The sequence below is a fragment of the Oncorhynchus gorbuscha genome, linkage group LG14, assembly GCF_021184085.1.
Source record: "Oncorhynchus gorbuscha isolate QuinsamMale2020 ecotype Even-year linkage group LG14, OgorEven_v1.0, whole genome shotgun sequence".
Taxonomy (NCBI): domain Eukaryota; kingdom Metazoa; phylum Chordata; class Actinopteri; order Salmoniformes; family Salmonidae; genus Oncorhynchus; species Oncorhynchus gorbuscha.
In genome coordinates this window covers 82440781-82460034 of record NC_060186.1, presented here as the reverse complement: position 1 = coordinate 82460034, position 19254 = coordinate 82440781, and the positions used below count along the sequence as shown (strand labels likewise).

The following is a 19254-nucleotide window of genomic DNA, read 5'->3' as shown; positions in this document are numbered from 1 at the left end:
AAAGAGGAGAGAGAGGAGCAGGGGGATAGAGGGGAGAGAGGAGCAGGGGAGGAAGAGGAGAGAGAGGAGCAGGGGAGGAAGAGGAGAGAAAGGAGCAGGGGGGAAAGAGGAGAGAAAGGAGCAGGGGGAAAGAGGAGAGAAAGGAGCAGGGGGAAAGAGGAGAGAAAGGAGCAGGGGGGAAAGAGGAGAGAGAGGAGCAGGGGGAAAGAGGAGAGAAAGGAGCAGGGGGGAAAGAGGAGAGAGAGGAGCAGGGGGAAAGAGGAGAGAAAGGAGCAGGGGGAAAGAGGAGAGAGAGGAGCAGGGGGAAAGAGGAGAGAGGAGCAGGGGGAAAGAGGAGAGAGAGAGCAGGGGGAAAGAGGAGAGAGAGGAGCAGGGGGAAAGAGGAGAGAAAGGAGCAGGGGGGAAAGAGGAGAGAAAGGAGCAGGGGGGAAAGAGGAGAGAGAGGAGCAGGGGGAAAGAGGAGAGAGAGGAGCAGGGGGAAAGAGGAGAGAGAGGAGTAGGGGGAAAGAGGAGAGAAAGGAGCAGGGGGAAAGAGGAGAGAAAGGAGCAGGGGGGAAAGAGGAGAGAGAGGAGCAGGGGGGAAAGAGGAGAGAGAGGAGCAGGGGGAAAGAGGAGAGAGAGGAGCAGGGTGGGGAAAGAGGAGAGAAAGGAGCAGGGGGAAAAGAGGAGAGAGAGGAGCAGGGTGGGGAAAGAGGAGAGAGAGGAGCAGGGTGGGGAAAGAGGAGAGGGGGGGGGTAAAGAGGAGAGAGGAGCAGGGGGTAAAGAGCAGAGAGAGGAGCAGGGGGGTAAAGAGCAGAGAGAGGAGCAGGGGGGTAAAGAGCAGAGAGAGGAGCAGGGGGGAAAAGAGCAGAGAGAGGAGCAGGGGGGGTAAAGAGCAGAGAGAGGAGCAGGGGGGGAAAAGACCTCTCCGGAGCCCAGAGTCTGGCTACTCACTGTACCAGACCACCACATCTACCAGCCCTTTGTGTGTATATGTGTGAGTATGTATGAGAGTGTTTATGTGGTTACCGGGGGGATGACGAACAGTTCGCTGCCCATGAGGTCGAAGACGCGCACGGTACCGGTACTGTCGGCATACGCCAGCAAGGCACAGTCATGGGACCACACCACCCTCCGCCACTGGGGACTGGGGTCCTTCGGCACTGTAACACACACACGCACCATAACACAGACACATTATTACACACACACCCCATATCTCACACACACACACACACACACACACTAACACACACTGCAGTCTAGGTCGTCTCCTCTCACAAACACACCAGGGTTTCCATTGGGAAAACACAGCACATTTCACTGGCAACATTGTGTACATCTGCCAGACCAAGATGCATTGGGTGCCTGACTAGGAAGTGTTCAGAATGATCAGCCCAAGATGCATTGGGTGCCTGACTAGGAAGTGTTCAGAATGATCAGCCCAAGATGCATTGGGTGCCTGACTAGGAAGTATTCAGAATGATCAGCCCAGGATGCATTGGGTGCCTGACTAGGAAGTATTCAGAATGATCAGCCCAGGATGCATTGGGTGCCTGACTAGGAAGTATTCCGAATGATCAGCCCACGATGCATTGGGTGCCTGACTAGGAAGTATTCAGAATGATCAGCCCAGGATGCATTGGGTGCCTGTTCAGAATGATCAGCCCAGGATGCATTGGGTGCCTGACTAGGAAGTGTTCAGAATGATCAGCCCAGGATGCATTGGGTGCCTGACTAGGAAGTATTCAGAATGATCAGCCCAGGATGCATTGGGTGCCTGACTAGGAAGTGTTCAGAATGATCAGACCAAGATGCATTGGGTGCCTGACTAGGAAGTGTTCAGAATGATCAGCCCAGGATGCATTGGGTGCCTGACTAGGAAGTATTCAGAATGATCAGCCCAGGATGCATTGGGTGCCTGACTAGGAAGTATTCAGAATGATCAGCCAAAGATGCATTGGGTGCCTGACTAGGAAGTGTTCAGAATGATCAGCCCAGGATGCATTAGGTGCCTGACTAGGAAGTATTCAGAATGATCAGCCCAGGATGCATTGGGTGCCTGACTAGGAAGTATTCAGAATGATCAGCCCAGGATGCATTGGGTGCCTGACTAGGAAGTATTCAGAATGATCAGCCCAGGATGCAACGCCGTGCGGTCCTTCTTACCGTCCTCTGACTTAGAAGATGCTAGAATAACTGTCCACGTGGTCATCAGCCAACAAGACCAGTAATAAACAGCACCGCCCATCTACTATCCCCCATAGTAAATAAACCCCTTCTATTGGTCAGCTTGTTGAACGCACCGAGCTCTATACCAGGCGGTGTCAGAGGAACGCCCTTAAACCAGTCAAGGATCAGGTCATAGATCTCTCTCTGCTACCGCACAGCAGGCGGTACCGGAGCACCGGGGCTGAGCTCTATACCAGGCGGTGTCAGAGGAACGCCCTTAAACCAGTCAAGGATCAGGTCATAGATCTCTCTCTGCTACCGCACAGCAGGCGGTACCGGAGCACCGGGGCTGGGACCAAAAGGCTCTAGGCTTCTACACCTAAACTGTACGACTGCTCAACAGTTCATCATATGGCTACCCAGACTATTAGAATTGCCCCCCTTTTTAGGAGAGCCCCAGGGTATACAGAGTACTGGGTAGGAGAGCCCCATGGTATACAGAGTACAGGAACAGGGTTGGAGAGCCCCATGGTATACAGAGTGCAGGAACAGGGTTGGAGAGCCCCATGGTATACAGAGTGCAGGAACAGGGTTGGAGAGCCCAGGGTATACAGAGTACTGGGTATCTGAACCTATTGCAGATTCAGTCTTCCACCATAATTTGCAAATAAATTAATTAAAAATCCTACAATGTGATTTTCTGATTTTTTTTTCCTCATTTTGTCTGGCATAGTTGAAGTGTACCTATGATGAACATTACAGGCCTCTCTCATCTTTTTAAGTGGGAGAACTTGCACAATTGGTGGCTGACTAAATACTGTTTTGCCCCACTGTATGTATTTCTCAGTTACCGATATTAATAAAACCGGAGGAGACGACCGGCCTCCAGTCGCTATTCCAACACATTACATTTAAGTCATTTAGCAGACGCTCTTATCCAGAGCGACTTACAAACATCCAGGTGACGTGTCTTTCGTCCCACTGTCTATTTGATAAATGACCCATTCTACATCTAAAAGTCATTTTACATATTAGTAAGAATCAAGGTTACATTGTCTGACGGGTAGAGGGAAAATGGTTTTGATGCTAAATGGCATATATAGAACAGCCTGAGGGAACAGAGTGCAAGTTCTGCAGCTCCTTTTCACATATGAATATCCTACAGTCAACGCAGCTCATGTGTCGACTTGTAAAACACGATGAGGTTTGTATCATTCACAAGCAAATAAATCTAAATCTAGTGTACAGGACCTGTTCCAAAAAGGCACCAAATAAATCTGAATCTAGTGTACAGGACCTGTTCCAAAAAGGCACCAAATGAATCTGAATCTAGTGTACAGGACCTGTTCCAAGTGATCACTTTGACACTCGTTCCAGAATAGGAGAAATATCCTTTCCATTTTAGTCAGCCAAATTCAATTATAGTTGTCTTACTCTAAATCATATAATATTTTTAAAAATGGCACAGGACTTGAGCATATCTTGTCTGCTAAATGAACTTGCCTACAGCCTAAGGAGCGTAGCCTGATAACATAACATGTTCTGAAATACACTCTCTTCATATTGTGTTTCTTTACACCTGCCTAAAATAAATAATGGATTTATTGGGGATGCTGTGGGCTATATTAATATGGATTTAGACTGTTCTAAATGCTTCAACGATCCGCTTGGAGATAATAGACGTGTTTATGTTAATTTGTCGGTCAATTAACCATGAGACAGGCAGTAATATTAATAATAATAATAATATTATATATATATATATATATTTACCCAGATGATATGATCTGGTCAGGACAATGAGGTACTAAAATGTTTACAGCTGCAGTCTTTTTTTGGAGGGACCTGACCAAATGCACATAGAAATGTGTTATAGATCAGTCACTCTCATTCAAAAGCTAACTAAGAAGTGGTAGTTCTGTTCTACGTAGGTTATTTCTACGCTTCCCGTTCTTACGACCCTACCGATCCTCGACTTCGGCGACGTCATCTACAAAATTGCCTCCAACACTCTACTCAGCAAACTGGATGCAGTTTATCACAGTGCCATCCGTTTTGTCACTAAAGCACCTTATACTACCCACCACTGCGACTTGTATGCTCTAGTCGGCTGGCCCTCGCTACATATTCGTCGCCAGACCCACTGGCTTCAGGTCATCTACAAGGCCATGCTAGGTAAAGCTCCGCCTTATCTCAGCTCACTGGTCACGATGGCAACACCCATCCGTAGCACGCGCTCCAGCAGGTGTATCTCTCTGATCATCCCTAAAGCCAACACCTCATTCGGCCGCCTTTCGTTCCAGTACTCTGCTGCCTGTGACTGGAACGAATTGCAAAAATCGCTGAAGTTGGAGACTTTTATCTCCCTCACCAACTTCAAACATCAGCTATCTGAGCAGCTAACCGATCGCTGCCGCTGTACATAGTCTATCGGTAAATAGCCCACCCATTTTTACCTACCCCATCCCCATACTGTTTTTATTTATTTACTTTTCTGCTCTTTTGCACACCAATATCTCTACCTGTACATGATCATCTGATCATTTATCACTCCAGTGTTAATCTGCAATATTGTAATTATTCGCCTACCTCCTCATGCCTTTTGCACACATTGTATATAGACTCCCCTTTTTTTCTCTGTGTTATTGACTTGTTAATTGTTTACTCCATGTGTAACTCTGTGTTGTCTGTTCACACTGCTATGCTTTATCTTGGCCAGGTCGCAGTTGCAAATGAGAACCTGTTCTTAACTAGCCTACCTGGTTAAATAAAGGTGAAATAAAAATAAATTTAAAAAAATAAATTACGTTCGGTCTATGCGTCTTACTTTCGGTTTTGTACACCAGTTTCAAAACAGCTGAAAATACAATATTTTTGGTGATGGAAAATATATTTTCACGGCAGTTTAGATTGTATAATGATTCTCTATACTCTTGATATGTCACACACTGAAATAAGAAAACGATTAGAATTTAAGCAACCAGAAAAATAGAGACGTGATTAGTGTAATACCCAGCATGCTTTGCAACTACATTTTTTTTAAACTTTAAGTTTGATCATTTAGCAGACCCTGTTATTCAGGGGGGACTTCAGTCAGCACAATCAACGAAGGTCGATAAACAACCATGGGGGAAAAAATCTAAAAAGTTAAAAATCAAAAAACATAATTGTAATCGTCGTTGTAGTTAAAGTGGTTTGTCGGTTGGGCAACTTTCTAAACGATGCCAGTTCTAAAACTACTGAAAAGTCTTTGAACAAGACCGACAGGAGCATTAACGTTCCCTAGTGAATTCTCTGTTCAGCTATTGTTAATTTTTAAAAATGTCAATGTAACACAGTGATTTCTTCATTAAGCTGTACTGTTAGAAAATATATTAAATGCTTTCTTTGACGTTGGGAAACACAAAGAAAAACGCTTCATTGCACCAAAAAAAAAGTTTAAGTTAAGAAAATATTTGTCTTTAAGTAGCAAAAGCTTGAAAATATTGATATTGAGAGGTTTATGTAACAAACAAACATCGGAGTTAGAAATATGATATTATATATATATTCACAGTTCAATCAACTTAATATGAACAGTTTATTTCCATCTGTTTAGAATTCAAGCCACTAATAAGGTTTGCATTTATCAATGAGCTTAAAGTTCAATGTACTTAGTCAATTCTCCAGCTGATGCAACTCAAATCTGTTCCCACTTAAGAGTCACAGTGACTATTAGTTTGAGTAAGGACAACAAAAACACTTCCAGACGACTCTGATGTGGAGTTTACAGCGTGTGTGTGTGTGTGTGTGTGTGTGTGTGTGTGTGTGTGTGTGTGTGTGTGTGGTGTTGTGGTGTGTGTGCGTGTGTGTTGTGGTGTGTGGTGTGTGTGTGTGTGTGTGGTGTGTGGTGTTGTGGTGTGTGGTGTGTGGTGGTGTGGTGTGTGGTGTGTGGTGTGTGGTGTGGTGTGGTGTGTGTGTGTGGTGTGGTGTGTGGTGTGTGGTTAGAAACAGGAAAAGGAAGCATATTGGAGTTCAAAGCAGCATCACTCGGTTACCGTGGGAGAACAGCCATGTTACCGCCGTGGGAGAACAGCCACGTTACCGCCGTGGGAGAACAGCCACGTTACCGCCGTGGGAGAACAGCCACGTTACCGCCGTGGGAGAACAGCCACGTTACCGCCGTGGGAGAACAGCCACGTTACCGCGCCGCGGGAGAACAGCCACGTTACCGCGCCGCCACGGAGAACAGCCACGTTACCGCGCTGCGTGGGAGAACAGCCACGTTACCGCCGTGGGAGAACAGCCACGTTACCGCGCCGTGGGAGAACAGCCACGTTGTTACCGTGGGAGAACAGCCATGTTGTTACCGTGGGAGAACAGCCATGTTGTTACCGTGGGAGAACAGCCATGTTGTTACCGTGGGAGAACAGCCATGTTGTTACCGTGGGAGAACAGCCATGTTGTTACCGTGGGAGAACAGCCATGTTACCGTGGGAGAACAACCATGTTACCGTGGGAGAACAGCCATGTTACCGTGGGAGAACAGCCATGTTACCGTGGGAGAACAGCCATGTTGTTACCGTGGGAGAACAGCCATGTTGTTACCGTGGGAGAACAGCCATGTTGTTACCGTGGGAGAACAGCCATGTTGTTACCGTGGGAGAACAGCCATGTTGTTACCGTGGGAGAACAGCCATGTTGTTACCGTGGGAGAACAGCCATGTTGTTACCGTGGGAGAACAGCCATGTTGTTACCGTGGGAGAACAGCCATGTTGTTACCGTGGGAGAACAGCCATGTTACCGCCGTGGGAGAACAGCCATGTTACCGCCGTGGTAGAACAGCCATGTTACCGTGGGAGAACAGCCATGTTACCGTGGGAGAACAGCCATGTTACCGTGGGAGAACAGCCATGTTACCGTGGGAGAACAGCCATGTTACCGCCGTGGTAGAACAGCCATGTTACCGTGGTAGAACAGCCATGTTACCGTGGGAGAACAACCATGTTACCGTGGGAGAACAGCCATGTTGTTACCGTGGGAGAACAGCCATGTTGTTACCGTGGGAGAACAGCCATGTTACCGTGGGAGAACAGCCATGTTACCGTGGGAGAACAACCATGTTACCGTGGGAGAACAGCCATGTTACCGTAGGAGAACAGCCATGTTACCGTGGGAGAACAGCCATGTTACCGTGGGAGAACAGCCATGTTACCGTGGGAGAACAGCCATGTTACCGTCGCTTCGCCTTTAGAACAACCGTTATTAGGTTTTTAGAAGTTGCCAGCGAAGCATTACGGACTCTAAACGATAATGTAATGGCATAGAATAAATGAAAATACTATAATATAAGACCTCCCATCTACCAGAAGATTAGAGTCACTGCTACCGGCAACACAAAGCGGGTAGATGAGCGCAGACAGACGTTCTGGTTCCCCCGTCAGAGAGGAGCGGAGAGGGGGGAACGGCAGGAAATATGCTAATGAATTCCGTTCAAGTCTGATGACTCAGACAGTCAGTCCTTACTAATGTCAAGGCATTTCTGAATATTGTTTAAAAATTCGAGGGGATAACGATAATATCTGGACCTAAATAAAGCTCTCCACACTACATCCTGCAGTGATGATTCACCATCTTCATCGAAGGTTTTCATCAAGGGTCTCTCTGTACTTCACTCCGTTCATCTTTGCCTCGATCCTGATTAGTCTCCCAGTCTGCTCTGTCAGAGTGACCATTGGGATCTTGGTCACCTCCCTGACCAAGGCCCTTCTCCCCCGATTGCTCAGTTTGGCCGGGCGGCAAGCTCTAGGAAGAGTCTTAGTGGTTCTAAACTTCGTCCATTTAAGAATGATGGAGGCCACTGTGTTCTTGGGGACCTTCAATGCTGCAGACATGTTTTGGTTCCCTTCCCCAATCCGTGCCTCGACACAATCCTGTCTCTGAGCTCTACGGACAATTCCTTTGACCTCATGGCTTGGTTTTTGCTCTGACCTTATATGATCAATAGAAACAAGATGCACCTGATCTACATTTTGAGTCTCATAGTAAAGGTAAAGGGTCTGAATACTTAAGTAAATATGGTTTTCGCTTTGTCATTATGGGGTATCGTGATGTCATTATGGGGTATCGTGATGTCATTATGGGGTATCGTGATGTCATTATGGGGTATCGTGATGTCATTATGGGGTATCGTGATGTCATTATGGGGTATCGTGATGTCATTATGGGGTATCGTGATGTCATTATGGGGTATCGTGATGTCATTATGGGGTATCGTGATGTCATTATGGGGTATCGTGATGTCATTATGGGGTATCGTGATGTCATTATGGGGTATCGTGATGTCATTATGGGGCATCGTGATGTCATTATGGGGCATTGTGATGTCATTATGGGGCATTGTGATGTCATTATGGGGCATTGTGATGTCATTATGGGGCATTGTGTGTAGAATGCTGAGATATGTTTTTTGTATCCATGTTAGAAATGTAATGTATCAACATTTGGAAAAAGGTAAAAGGTCTGAATACTTTCTGAACACACTGTATAAACTAGTCAACACTTGCTGTTTTAGTTGTCAAAGCACAGTAAATAGTCAACTATGAGCCACTAATCGGCGTGGCTGGCTATGTGAAACACGCCAAAGAAAAATGGGGGCAGAAATCAATAATTAGGCTAAGAGGATGTCCACCAAAATCATGCTCTCTCCCGAGGCTCCTCTGTGTCGAGAGATTAGACCAACCCAATACACACAATTTGTACCAGGAGGCGGGACAACCAGCAGACTGCGTTTCCTTGTAGTCGTTGGCTTTGTGACAGACAGGTGCCTGTCCTACCAATAGATCACTAGGAGATGCATGTCGTTCATCCTAGCGGGCTCAACGGACTAGCCAATTGAAACTTTCAAATGAAAAGTAGCGTAGTCAATATGAAGTGGAATGGAAAACACTGCTCTCATTGGCTAATGCTGATCACCTTTCCATCTCACACTACAAGAGCCAATAAAAACCTGGGAAAGACGGGATGGGTGGCGTCTTTGACCCGCTCACATTAAAAGGGGCGTGGCTTAGTAAGACGGAACATACAGAACTTCACTGAGTCAGAATCATCAGATACACAACATCCAATGTGAATCACTCACATTAAAAGGGGCGGGGCTTAGTAACATCCAATGTGAATCACTCACATTAAAAGGGGCGTGGCTTAGTAAGACGGAACATACAGAACTTCACTGAGTCAGAATCATCAGATCATCCAATGTGAATCACTCACATTAAAAGGGGCGGGGCTTAGTAACATCAATGTGAATCACTCACATTAAAAGGGGCGGGGCTTAGTAACATCCAATGTGAATCACTATGTCAAAAACAGTGATGATGGCAATTACGGCATATCACCGTATTCTCTCTTATTCTACAGTATTTCATGATTAAGGTTCTATGAGTAGTGATCCCAGGGTGCTTTATGAGTAGTGGGTAGTGATCCCAGGGTGCTCTATGAGTAGTGATCTCAGGGTGCTTTATGAGTAGTGAGTAGTGATCCCAGGGTGCTCTATGAGTAGTGATCTCAGGGTGCTCTATGAGTAGTGAGTGATCCCAGGGTGCTCTACGAGTAGTGATCCCAGGGTGCTCTATGAGTAGTGAGTGATCACAGGGTGCTCTATGAGTAGTGACTGATCCCAGGGTGCTCAACGAGTAGTGACTGATCCCAGGGTGCTCTATGAGTAGTGATCCCAGGGTGCTCTATGAGTAGTGAGTGATCACAGGGTGCTCTATGAGTAGTGAGTGATCACAGGGTGCTCTATGAGTAGTGAGTAGTGATCCCAGGGTGCTCTACGAGTAGTGAGTGATCCCAGGGTGCTCTACGAGTAGTGATCCCAGGGTGCTCTATGAGTAGTGAGTAGTGATCCCAGGGTGCTCTATGAGTAGTGAGTGATCCCAGGGTGCTTTATGAGTAGTGAGTGATCCCAGGGTGCTCTATGAGTAGTGAGTGATCCCAGGGTGCTTTCTGAGTAGTGAGTAGTGATCCCAGGGTGCTCTATGAGTAGTGATCTCCCAGGGTGCTCTATGAGTAGTGAGTAGTGATCCCAGGGTGCTCTATGAGTAGTGAGTAGTGATCTCAGGGTGCTCTATGAGTAGTGAGTAGTGATCTCAGGGTGCTTTATGAGTAGTGAGTAGTGATCCCAGGGTGCTCTATGAGTAGTGATCTCAGGGTGCTCTATGAGTAGTGAGTAGTGATCCCAGGGTGCTCTATGAGTAGTGAGTAGTGATCCCAGGGTGCTCTATGAGTAGTGACTGATCCCAGGGTGCTCTATGAGTAGTGAGTAGTGATCTCAGGGTGCTTTCTGAGTAGTGAGTAGTGATCCCAGGGTGCTTTCTGAGTAGTGAGTAGTGATCCCAGGGTGCTTTCTGAGTAGTGAGTAGTGATCCCAGGGTGCTCTATGAGTAGTGATCCCAGGGTGCTCTATGAGTAGTGAGTAGTGATCCCAGGGTGCTCTATGAGTAGTGAGTAGTGATCCCAGGGTGCTCTATGAGTAGTGAGTAGTGATCCCAGGGTGCTCTATGAGTAGTGAGTAGTGATCCCAGGGTGCTTTCTGAGTAGTGAGTAGTGATCCCAGGGTGCTCTATGAGTAGTGATCCCAGGGTGCTCTATGAGTAGTGAGTAGTGATCTCAGGGTGCTTTCTGAGTAGTGAGTAGTGATCCCAGGGTGCTCTATGAGTAGTGATCCCAGGGTGCTCTATGAGTAGTGAGTAGTGATCTCAGGGTGCTCTAGTGAGTAGTGATCCCGGGTGCTCTAGTGATCCCAGGGTGCTCTATGAGTAGTGAGTAGTGATCTCAGGGTGCTTTCTGAGTAGTGAGTAGTGATCCCAGGGTGCTCTATGAGTAGTGACTGATCTCAGGGTGCTCTATGAGTAGTGAGTAGTGATCCCAGGGTGCTCTGAGTAGTGAGTAGTGATCTCAGGGTGCTCTACGAGTAGTGAGTGATCCCAGGGTGCTCTATGAGTAGTGAGTGATCCCAGGGTGGCAACACATATATTCTAAGTGATTTCAATGGGGTCTTTCTCCATTCTGATTGGTTTATATAGTGTTCAACCAAAAATATATATTTTTTTGCACTCATTTCAGATAATTTCCATACTGCACGATAAAAACAATCTAGACCTTATGTTGGAACCAAATGTTGCAATTGTGATTTGAATTACAATTTAGAGCAAAACACTTTGGTGAACTAGTGGAATCATGGAGGTAGATTCTAGGTTATTCTATAGTTAGAATATAACAGTGGGTACTTTGAATACAGTGTAGTTTCACATGACAACAAATGAAAATGCCAGGGAGGAGTTATTGTGACAGGGTAGGAACCAAAGTGTTGGTAAGTGTTTCGTAGCATCACGTATTCCTCTTTGATTTAGAAGATACTTACCCTGACACTTCCCAATGACAGAGCCAAAGTCATCCCTCGCAGACCTGGTGGGGGAAAAAACAGAGAATAGAAAATACACAAACGTTCTGCATGTCACCTTAAAAAGGTCAAACGGACCTCTGTGTATTACAGATAGTCATACACAGCACCCTGCTGACTGGGAGGGTTTCTACTGAGTAGACAGAACATCTGATAAACTAAAATGACTCAAATGTAAAAAGTTTAGAACGGACACACCATCTCACATCATTACCTGATCTCCACACACTGGTCCTGAACCACAGCCAGCAACTTCCCATTACTGGAGAGAGAGAGAGAGAGAGAGATTTAGGATTTCTAACCCCTAGGCTACCTGTGGCGGCAGGTAACCTAGTGGTTTAGAGCGTTGGACTAGTAACTGAAAGGTCTAAGATCGAATCCCTGAGCAGACAAGGTAAAAATCTGTCGATCTGCCAGTTAACCCACTAGACCAATTAACCCCCTGTTCCTAGACCAGTTAACCCCCTGTTCCTAGACCAGTTAACCCCCTGTTCCTAGACCAGTTAACCCCTGTTCCTAGACCAGTTAACCCACTAGACCAGTTAACCCAGTGTTCCTAGACCAGTTAACCCAGTGTTCCTAGACCAGTTAAGCCCCTGTTCCTAGACCAGTTAAGCCCCTGTTCCTAGACCAGTTAAGCCCCTGTTCCTAGACCAGTTAAGCCCCTGTTCCTAGACCAGTTAAGCCCCTGTTCCTAGACCAGTTAACCCCCTGTTCCTAGACCAGTTAACCCCCTGTTCCTAGACCAGTTAACCCACTGTTCCTAGACCAGTTAACCCACTGTTCCTAGACCAGTTAACCCACTGTTCCTAGACCAGTTAACCCACTGTTCCTAGACCAGTTAACCCACTGTTCCTAGACCAGTTAACCCACTGTTCCTAGACCAGTTAACCCACTGTTCCTAGACCAGTTAACCCACTGTTCCTAGACCAGTTAACCCACTGTTCCTAGGCCGTCATTGAAAATAAGAATTTGTTCTTAACGGACTTGCCTAGTTAAATAAAGGTTAAATAAAAAATAATAATTTAAATCATAAGACAAACTAAATCTGGCTAAATTAACCCTGATGGCTCCCTTGTAAAAAATATAAAAAAACGTGGGTCTCAATGGCCGTCGAGGTCAAAATAAAAGGTCAAATAAACATAAACAAAGGTCAGAGGTTGAATTCATATGAATGTATGAAGGGCCTGGAGTGGTGCCTGCGTGTGTACTGTAATATATACCTTGCTAGCACCAGTTGCCAGTTGATCTGCTTGTTGGCCAGTCGGACCAGGCCAAGAGGTAGAGAGGAGCTAGAGGGACTGGTTCAAGATCACAGATAAATCAGTCAGCTGTTACAAACCACAACAAGAGGACCAACACAATACTCTTTTCATATATCCTTATGTACATATTCCTTATCCCCTTACACTGTGTATAAGACAGTAGTTTTGGAATTGTTAGTTAGATTACTTGTTGGTTATCACTGCATTGTCGGAACTAGAAGCACAAGCATTTCGCTACACTCGCATTAACATCTGCTAACCATGTGTATGTGACAAATAAAATTTGATTTGATTTGAAGCATAAAAACATTAGTAAAGTCAATTTGACAAAAAAAACTATATACGGTTTTACGAAGCTGGAAAGAGTTTCAGGTTACAGGGGTAAATAGTAATGAAATAGTTGAGGAGTTTCGATGTGAGTAATATAAAGAGCTTACCTGTACCACAGGTAATGCAGGATGAACCTAAAAGGTCCTACAACAGACATGGAGAAGACATGGTGAGGAGTGGCTAGGATCATACATGTTGAAGTCCTAGTGTGGTCCAGCACATTGGTAATGTTCAGTTACTACCCAAATGGTGCCCCGTAGGGGCGTCGCGCCAACCCCGTCAGAATTTATTAAATAGGCCTTCATTCATTTATTTAACTGTATTTTCATTGCAGATAAACCTCTCCTAATAGCGGTAGTGTTTCCCAGAGGTGGGACCAGGTCATGTGACGTGGGACCAGGTCATGTGACGTGGGACCAGGTCATGTGACGTGGGACCAGGTCATGTGACGTGGGACCAGGTCATGTGACGTGGGACCAGGTCATGTGACGTGGGACCAGAGGTGTTTATTAATGATGATAAGCAGCTCACTTTGTCAATTAAACATTCTCCTCTTTCCAACTTCAAGTTTAAACCCGGGCGGCTAACCCGCTAGATTACCACCCCGGGCGGCTAACCCGCTAGATTACCACCCCGGGCGGCTAACCCGCTAGATTACCACCCCGGGCGGCTAACCCGCTAGATTACCACCCCGGGCGGCTAACCCGCTAGATTACCACCCCGGGCGGCTAACCCGCTAGATTACCACCCCGGGCGGCTAACCCGCTAGATTACCACCCCGGGCGGCTAACCCGCTAGATTACCACCCCGGGAGGCTAACAAGGGGATTGATGGCAGATTTAAGATTTTTTTTTTTTTTTTATAAATAAAAAAATATAATAATAATAAATAAATAAATAAAATTGGCAACCCTGTTACTTTATTTGGTATAGTCATTTTAAGAGGGACTGGCGAAACAAAATGTTTTTGACTTTAAATCTTCATCATAGTTCATATTCCTTACTGTTTTTAGCTGGAAATACCACTCAAACATTAAAACGTGCAGACTATATAATATATATATTCATGATTTAACTATTCATTTGTCCTCCTTCATTCACTTTAAATGTGACTTAATTCAACATTCTAAAACCCCACCCTATTGTGACATCACTTCAAACTTCCATTCACTGCAAATACAATCACAACTTTAGACAAAGTAGACTAACTATAAATAATTACAGAAAAAGTTTTTTAAAAAGGGCATGACACCTTTGTCTACTTCTGTGCTATTCAAATCTGTAAATAAATACAGAAATATCTACTACCAATCAAGACTTCCAGATGTTTTAGTAACTACACCAAATAATGTAGCTGTTGGATTAACAATGGAACTGGTGTGTTGGTGAATTCACTCTGGAGTGCCAGAGTGCACCTGGACGTTGGTCAATACAAAGTGTTTCGCTCTCTGACCACTCACTGGACGCTCTGGTAGTAGGTTTGATCTGAGCGTTGGCGTTTCGCTCTCTGACCACTCACTGGACGCTCTGGTAGTAGGTTTGATCTGAGCGTTGGTGTTTCGCTCTCTGACCACTCACTGGACGCTCTGGTAGTAGGTTTGATCTGAGCGTTGGTGTTTCGCTCTCTGACCACTCACTGGTGTTTGCTCTGGCAGTAGGTTTGATCTGAGCGTTGGTGTTTCGCTCTCTGACCACTCACTGGACGCTCTGGCAGTAGGTTTGATCTGAGCGTTGGCGTTTTGCTCTCTGACCACTCACTGGACGCTCTGGCAGTAGGTTTGATCTGAGCGTTGGCGTTTCGCTCTCTGACCACTCACTGGACGCTCTGGTAGTAGGTTTGATCTGAGCGTTGGTGTTTCGCTCTCTGACCACTCACTGGACGCTCTGGCAGTAGGTTTGATCTGAGCGTTGGCGTTTCGCTCTCTGACCACTCACTGGACGCTCTGGCAGTAGGTTTGATCTGAGCGTTGGCGTTTCGCTCTCTGACCACTCACTGGACGCTCTGGCAGTAGGTTTGATCTGAGCGTTCACAACGACACTCAGGTTCCCATCTACTTCCAGACACAAATGATAGAACACCTCAATCTGACCATATTACTTCAGCAGAGCTGGTTAGGCTGTTTGTACTGTTATCCAGAGCGTTGGTGCAGGTAGATTTTGACATTGGCAGGTAAGATGTGTATTTCACCAGCCATGTTGTTGGTGGGTGGTCAGGGCTCCACAGTGCCAACATTTCAATCGCATTTGTGACTAAAAAGTCAAGTATGATCACAGTAAAATAAATGCTGCAGTAAAGTTTTCAAAGTATTTCTGCCTGTTTTGTTTCATAGTTGGTCAATTCAATCAAACAAAGTCAAAGAACTAGGAATCCTATCTAGCCTTTCCCACCTCAACACTGCCTGGCTGGGGGCTGTGTGCACCTGAAGAGCTGAGTGAAAGATTTGTTTTAATAAGTGCTGTGCACAGTAATAAAAGATGGTGTAATTTACTTAAACTAAAGTCTAGACTTTGTCCTTGTGTTTCCGTTCTCATTGTTTTGTTCCACAAGTCGGGTCGTTTTTCTACGTTTTAATTTGACCTGCTAGAGAAGACAAGGCGTTTACTCCATCTCACAGGCACAAACATGACTCCAATCATGTTACCACGGTAACCTCCAGTGGTGGAAAGAGGATCCAGTTTTCATACTTCAGTAAAAGTTAAGATAAATTAATAGAAAAGGACTCAAGTAAAAGTAAAACTCACCCAGTAAAATACTACTTGAGTAAAAGTCTAAAAAGGTATTTGGTATTAAATATACTTAAGTATCAAGAGTAAATTTAATTGATTAAATAAACTTGTGTATTAAAAGTATAAATCATTTCAAATTCCTGATATTAAAGCTAACCACCGTTTAGTTTTTTAATTCATGAATAGCCAGGGTCACGCTCCAAAACTCAGACATCCTTTACAAACAAAGCCTGTGTTTTGTGAGTCCTCCAGATCAGAAGCAGTAGGGATGACCAGGGATGTTCTCTGTTTAGTGAGTCCTCCAGATCAGAGGCAGTAGGGATGACCAGGGATGTTCTCTGTTTAGTGAGTCCTCCAGATCAGAGGCAGTAGGGATGACCAGGGATGTTCTCTGTTTAGTGAGTCCACCAGATCAGAGGCAGTAGGGATGACCAGGGATGTTCTCTGTTTAGTGAGTCCACCAGATCAGAGGCAGTAGGGATGACCAGGGATGTTCTCTGTTTAGTGAGTCCTCCAGATCAGAGGCAGTAGGGATGACCAGGGATGTTCTCTGCTTAGTGAGTCCTCCAGATCAGAGACAGTAGGGATGACCAGGGATGTTCTCTGTTTAGTGAGTCCTCCAGATCAGAGGCAGTAGGGATGACCAGGGATGTTCTCTGTTTAGTGAGTCCTCCAGATCAGAGGCAGCAGGGATGTTCTCTGTTTAGTGAGTGCTCCAGATCAGAGGCAGTAGGGATGACCAGGGATGTTCTTGCTAAGCATGTAATGAGTAGTTTTGGGTGTCAGGGAAAATGTATGGAGTAAAAATAAAAATTATCTTCAGAAATGTAGTGAAGTAAATGTTGTCAGAAATATAAATAGTAAAGTAATTTACAGATATTTTTTTGTTCTGACTTAAGTAGTACTTTAAAGTATTTTTACATGGTAACCTCCCACCCTTAAAGGGGCAGGTGAACATTTGTCTTATTGGTTAAAAGTTTAATTAATTATACCACATTACTTACGTCTTACTAATATTCCATTTATTGTTTTCGAAACATTAAAAACCTTTTATTTTTTCTATTGATATTTTAGTGGCATAATCTGGGGCTGGTAGATTATTAAACTGTGAGGGGCAGTTAGATTCTTCAAATCTGAGGCAGGTGGATCAAAATATGATTGTACTGCTGAGAACTATTTTTTTATTTTTTATTCCACGTTTACTGACACTGGTCTTATTCAACAGGCGTTGCGCGTTTCTTAAATTAATCAGTTATTCTGCGCTCTGGAACATGCAGATGAGAGTGAAATCAGAGTAGATTTATATATATATATATATATGCCATTTAGCAGACGCTTTTATCCAAAGCGACTTACAGTCTTGTGTGCATACATTCTACGTATGGGTGGTCCCGGGGATCGAACCCACTACCCTGGCGTTACAAGCGCCATGCTCTACCAACTGAGCTACAGAAGGACCACATAAACAGCATATAACACAACTTAAAGGGTATAGCACCTTGGTCTACGAATCTGATATGCAAATGTGGAATCATAACAGTAATATCGATTTCCTCCACGAAAACACTAGTAAACAACCACTTTTTCTTCATGGAAAATTAGCATTCATTTTATTTAACCTCTTGAGATGGGAAAACAATGTGTCCTATTAAAGTTGAACATGTGCTCTTTAAGACAGAATGTCAAAATTAGGTGAAAATAAAAAATAAATACATAATTTAATACCAAGTTACACTTCTCAAGACGAGTAGGTCTAACGACCCAGCGGGCTCTGGTCAAACGTAATGCACTAGGGGAATATAGGGTGACTTGGGAGGCTTCCAATACGATCATTATTTTCTTAACATGAATTTAAAAAGGGATACAGTATGGACAACCAAATCAGCGAGGGACGAAGATGCCTCGAGGATCCCGTCTTACCTGTCACAGCCTTGGCAATAACAGATGAACTGTGCTCCTTGTTGCCTCGCAACTGCAAATGGCAGAGAGTGACAGACTGTTATTTAGCTTTCTATACAAACCCTGAATTACAGTGTGATTGGGAACCAACCAATTTACACCAGTGTGATGATACTAGGGCCAAAACATCATCCCTGGACAAAGTACAGAATATGGTAAGGTCAAGACACCTAATTTAGCATCATCAACACATTCACGACAGACTAGTTAGCCAACGTTTGGAAAAGTAAAAACAAAAATATCAAAATTACACCTCAACGCTGAAGTTAAACACCTTTATTCTATAGATTCGTTTACGGTGACTGAATATGTAACTGCGCGTAATGTTGATTCAATGCCAGTCCATAACCTGTTATGAGCCATGACTGAGTGGAAGATGTGTTGCGACGTGGCTAACAGTTACTAGCTAACGTTAGCTAACCCTTGCAGAGTGAGCAATCACTTTAACTTGACATTTCCGTCTATAAAGTTATTAACAATGAACCGAATCCGTTTTTTTTTGTACAAACCTGAGTGTCGGTCTCGGGTGGCCATTCCGTATTTATCAGTAAATCATACAAAATGTTCTCATCTTCCACGTCAATGTTGCTATCATCAGCCATGTTTACGTGGATAGTTGATCCAAACTCTGTCACAAACTACGGAATACAGGATGGTACAAAAAAGAGGACTGTTTAACGAAACGCGGTTTACATTTCGGCAGTTTTACCAAAGACTATTATAACTAAACCCAAGATAGAACAGTCGTTTCCAATGAGAGAAAATTAATCATAGTGGGCAGGACAAGCAAGTAAGAAATGTAGTCCACTCTGTTTGTTACATATTCTAGTTCTGTAAACAGAAAACTGAATTTCAGATTAAATGTTTCATTGAAGAGAATATTTGCAGAATTTTGGCCAAAATCCTTCTCGGCTCACCTTCTCCCACTGCCGGTCACTGGGCTTCCGCTCATCACCATATTTGGTAGTGAGCGGAAATGCTTCACATTTTTACATCGGGTGAAAAATCTGTCTAATTGATCCATCTGTGTTTTTTTTTTACCAAGGCGAAGTTACAATTATTCAAATTATACACTGATTCATAAGACGTGTCAATGTTTTTAATATATGTGCCTCATATCAATGATAATGACCTAAAAAGATAATGTTTTAAAAGTACTCGCCCTATGGAAACTACATTAAAAAGCCAAAATAAACCATTCAGAGGAGCTACTACCGGTTCAAAAGATGCAGCAAAATGTCAGATTTACAGATGTACATTTACAAACAAAACACCACATTTTATTACCTTGCAAAAAGAAACAAAAAGAAACTGAACTATATTTTAAGACAATTAAATACTCTGCCTCTGTTTATATTATAAATATGTGTATGACCCTTG

General features: G+C 44.4%; 1 protein-coding gene across 2 annotated transcripts in view; it reads right to left on the bottom strand.

Moving 5' to 3' along the window:
* The window catches only part of nbas (NBAS subunit of NRZ tethering complex), a 284978-nt gene extending 266459 nt beyond the window's left edge, over positions 1-18519 (bottom strand). For both annotated transcript variants that reach the window (XM_046299129.1, XM_046299130.1), the window contains exons 1-7: positions 18384-18519; positions 17836-17887; positions 13297-13333; positions 12818-12895; positions 11809-11856; positions 11556-11599; positions 1009-1142 (exon numbers count right to left, since the gene is read on the bottom strand). In XM_046299129.1, the coding sequence (XP_046155085.1) occupies positions 1009-1142; positions 11556-11599; positions 11809-11856; positions 12818-12895; positions 13297-13333; positions 17836-17887; positions 18384-18476 (486 nt within the window). In that variant the 5' untranslated portion in view covers positions 18477-18519. The remainder of the gene's footprint in view (positions 1-1008; positions 1143-11555; positions 11600-11808; positions 11857-12817; positions 12896-13296; positions 13334-17835; positions 17888-18383) is intronic.
* Positions 18520-19254: the final 735 nt, after the last annotated feature.